At 36.5% G+C, this 4386-nt stretch overlaps 1 protein-coding gene and 1 pseudogene across 1 annotated transcript; one reads left to right on the top strand and one right to left on the bottom strand.

Annotated features, from left to right (window-relative positions):
- Positions 1 to 448: 448 nt before the first annotated feature.
- LOC149155803 (uncharacterized) lies at positions 449 to 2187 on the bottom strand. Its single transcript, XM_089444529.1, has 4 exons — positions 1928 to 2187; positions 1282 to 1768; positions 822 to 1021; positions 449 to 740 (listed from the first exon to the last, which is right to left on the bottom strand). The coding sequence occupies exons 1-4, from the start codon at positions 2185 to 2187 to the stop codon at positions 449 to 451; spliced, it is 1239 nt and encodes a 412-aa protein (XP_089300655.1).
- Positions 2188 to 3223: 1036 nt separating this feature from the next.
- Positions 3224 to 3846, top strand: LOC149155804 (NAC domain-containing protein 68-like; annotated as a pseudogene).
- The last annotated feature ends 540 nt before the right edge of the window (positions 3847 to 4386 follow it).

A 4386-nucleotide genomic window follows, 5' to 3' on the forward strand; every position in this document is an offset into this window, starting at 1 on the left:
CAATTACAAAAGTTTAGGTTCAGCCCTTTATAGATGACATGATACCATGTATCACGAGTTGCCATAGTTTGGCTATGAACCAAATACTCACTTTCCTTGTTTCTATCAGCCATACAATCTTCATCTGAGATATTATTTGCTTTGCACTTACTTAAATTTATTTGTTGCCCAATTTTTGAAGCTCGGACAAAACCAGCATTTTTTAGACGTTGGATGTGAATGTAATACAACTCAACCTTTTTTTAATAATAGGTGCAACAATCAATCCACCCTTCTATGGGACGCATTATTCTTCTCACAGAGGTACCTTTGCTTTAGATACCGGTGATAAGATTCGATAGCATTATTAGTATCTTGGTTGGAATGTGGGATGTCCCTATATGCTTTTGCCCACATATCTGGAAAAAAAACATATATTAGATGCGAAGAAACAATAGAAAATGGTCAATTACAAAATAAACCGATAAAATGCAACTTTAAGAAACTTACATAATTTGTTGTTGTTTAACCAGTTGGTTGCAAAATAATCCAAAAAAACAGTTTCTTCTTTGAATTCATCAAAGAAACTTTGAATTTCATGTTGCACAGATGCATCATCTTCACACGAATGCATGATTAATCCTAGAGCACGGAAGATATGAACTTTATTTTCCTTTCCCCTGACTTTGGTTCCAACATTTTTCAACCACGCTCTACGGACATGCCATACACACAATAATAGTGTACAGTTTGTGCAAGTCCTGAAATAATATAACATTATAAGAGAATATCCTTGAACATTATTGCTTTTTATCTCTTCTAAAAAGAAAAAACTGGTTCACCTTAATGCCTCGATTTCCGCTGCTGCATCATCTGTGATGACAGCTCGGACATGCCAATCTGGGTTTTCCTTTTTCCCATTTGCAAATAATTGTGACATCCATTTACAAATATCAGGAGTACCATTCTGTGATGATATTACCCATGCCACTGGAATCCCATTGTGATGATCATCAAAAGCCATTATGGTGTACAGTTGATACTGCATTACAATAAGAAAACAAGATTATAAGCATATAAGAGGACGACATTGAAATAAAACAGGAAAAATGAAGTTTTGGTAAATATGTTTACCCCATATTTGTTAGTGCTAAAAGTGGAGTCCATTGATAACATGTTGTTGTGTGAGTATTTCACCATCATTGAAAGCATCCACTTAGTTTGTATGCCTATAATGAAAGGGATGTTTTTAACAACATCTTGTTGTTGGTAGAAGAAAAAGCTCTCTGGGCACTCACTAACCCAACAATCCACACTCATTGGATCACTTTCATGCTTCACATACTCTAGCCTCTTGATATTATTGTACATGTTTGACACATCCTTTCTTGTCATGAAAGAATCTCGAGGTGCCCCTGTGAACAACTCACCAGATCCATACCTTAAATCAAAGATAAATTTTTCCCAGATCATCGTAGCATTAAAACCATCACGAACCAAATCTTCAACAATAGTTTGTATATGCTCTGTTAAATGCGGCGCAAAATTGAATTTCTTGGGCATGTCATTTGCCTCATTTCCATGACAAACCACATTTTTGTCATCAATATGTCTGCATGCTGTATATATTAGAACGACATCATTTGGTCTAAGAGCAAGTCGTCGCATAATAAAGTGACACTGACAACCAACTTTGATGCTGTGACATGGAAGACGTTTCTTAGTTGTGGATCCAGGTTCAGCTACATTGCTGGATTGTACATGATTTGGACCATAGGCACACCAATATCTGTGATCAAGAATTTACCAAAAATTAAATAAAATATTTATGCATGTTTGACATAGTGAACTTAAAATCAAAATTATATATATATATATATATATATATATATATATATAGATAGATAGATAGATAGATAGAGAGAGAGAGAGAAAGAGAGAGACTCACACAACATATTCTAGATATGTTGAAGAATTTGTCCTCTTGATATCCTTCACATCTTTAATTCGTCGAGTTTTAGCAACAAATTGAGTAGGTGCACTTTCCCTCATTTGCTCTCCACTTATAAAATCCTCAAGTCGACAATATGGAATAATTGCGACTTGGTCTCCTGCTACTTCTGTCCATGTCAAATCTTCCGCTGAAAACTCTATCATTCCTTCTGGGTCCTCAACCTCCAACTCATTGATCAAGTCCCACTTCTTCATTCTTCAAATCCCTATACAAATGAGGGAACACGAATATTGACTAAACATATGAGCAACAGTTCATACTATAAATATTGAACACCACTTGAAATGCAATTTTTTGTAGTGTGTACAATTTACACTCAAGACCCCACCAGATATAAACACATTTAGAGCATAATTCCCTATCTCCCCTTCAATATTTCCTACCCATGCACAAAACAGTATTATAGACTTTCAAATGCTTCATCTTGGTATAATCAATACATTGCTGAAAGAAACATAATAACATGCAAAATCTGTTGCAAAGAAAATCCAACAACTCCTTGATAAATATGGATCATGACATGGGTTTATATTCTGAAGACCCAACCCTATTACTGAAACCTCTGTCTATGTATCTCAATTTAAAACAGAACCCTCAATCTCTTGGCTCCAAGTCGTCTGCAAAGATTCCCCACCTCATTGTTCTTTATCCAAATCCCTGAAACAAGAACTTCTTGCACAGAAGCTACTTAGTAGATGTTGCACAAGCACTTTTCTGAGTTTTGAGTTTTACCAACATAACTGTTTGAACCCAATGAGTAGCTGGCTGCATTCGCTAAAGTCCTATGAAAATGGGAAATGTTTTTGTTCCCAAACCCATATCTGCTACCTTTTGAAGTGTATTGCTTATGAAGGTGTCAAAATAACCCTAACTCCACATTATTAGTATGAAAAGTTAGTGCTGCTATAAGATGATGTTATAATGTCTGATTTCACAGTGGCTTTGACTGATTGCCATTTATCCTGCAGTTCCTGCAGTTCCATACCAGAGGGAAAAAAAATTGGCTCCTGCAACATCTCCAGTTGTGGATATAATGAAAGGTATCCCTACCTTGTGTTCAGAAATTATTGTTCGAAAATGCCATTTTAAAATATTCTTCTAGGCAGACATGACAAGGTTGTCTAGACTGAAATATTACTGTAATGATGCATCATTTATTATATGTTGTGTTAGTAGAGATGATCAGAGCATCTCAGGAGTATTGAGAAGAAAACACTAGGATAAACATAGCCATGGGTATGAGTAGAAGAAATGCAGAGGCTGACTTACAGTTGCCTCCTGGATTTAGATTCTTCCCTACAGATGAAGAGCTGGTTGTGCATTACTTGTGCAAGAAGGCAGCCTCTCAGATGATCCCTGTTCCTATAATAGCAGAAGTGGATCTCTACAAATATGATCCATGGCAACTTCCAGGTATATTTTTCATTTCTCCCCTCTAATCCTTGTACCCATATTTCTAAACAGATTATAGAAGGTGTGATCAGATGGATTTCAGGACTTAACGAAGAGCCTGTTTTTTTCTTTTTTCTGTTTACAGAGAAGGCCCTGTTTGGAGAGAAGGAATGGTATTTTTTCACTCCAGGGATAGGAAGTACCAGAATGGATCAAGGCCCAATAGGGCTGCTGGTTCTGGATACTGGAAAGCTACAGGTGCTGATAAGCCCATTACTGCTAAAGGTGGAAAGAAGCGAGTGGGCATCAAGAAGGCTCTTGTCTTCTATGCTGGGAAAGCACCCAAAGGCACAAAGACAAATTGGATCATGCACGAATACCATCTTGCTGATGTTAGCAGACCTGCAAGGAAGAAAGGAAGCTTAAGAGTAAGTTCTTTTGTCCTCTTTGTAAGGTCTTGAGTCGGTAGTTTTGGAAATACAGTTCACTGGGTCAATTTGGCTTCTGGTTGTTATGTTCCATGCTTTCCCCCTTCTGTTTCTTCCCCTGTTTGCTCATATGGGCATTAGCAATAAGGATATTGGTGCTGAATGCTTGATTCCTCAATTACAGATATTGGTTATGTATTGGATTGGAATAGAAATAAAAGACAGGGGACTTAAATGATTGATTACTCAATTGAAGCTATTGTCAGTGGAATGTTTGGATTTGCATTTTTTATGGGATGAATTATTGTATTTTTTTCTATCAGTTCTCTGAGTCCCAAAGGCTGGGAATTGTTTTTCCTTGTCTTGGATTTGGCCATTTGAAAATAGTTAGAGAATGAAATATAAGTTAGGGACTGGATTCTATATTTTCTTGTCTGCTCTGTCATTTATTTTCTTGTCTTGTCGGTCCCTGGTTAAATATTTTTTTATAAGAGTCTGCCTGTACAGCTTATCCGGCTATAGTTATTTTCAAACCATATTCTGAATCTCTCGTTTTAGCTTCAAAATCATGTA

Source organism: Pinus tabuliformis, chromosome 9 (assembly GCF_031772625.1).
Source record: "Pinus tabuliformis cultivar Carrire ecotype Pingquan chromosome 9, CPIR1, whole genome shotgun sequence".
Taxonomy (NCBI): Eukaryota; Viridiplantae; Streptophyta; class Pinopsida; order Pinales; family Pinaceae; genus Pinus; species Pinus tabuliformis.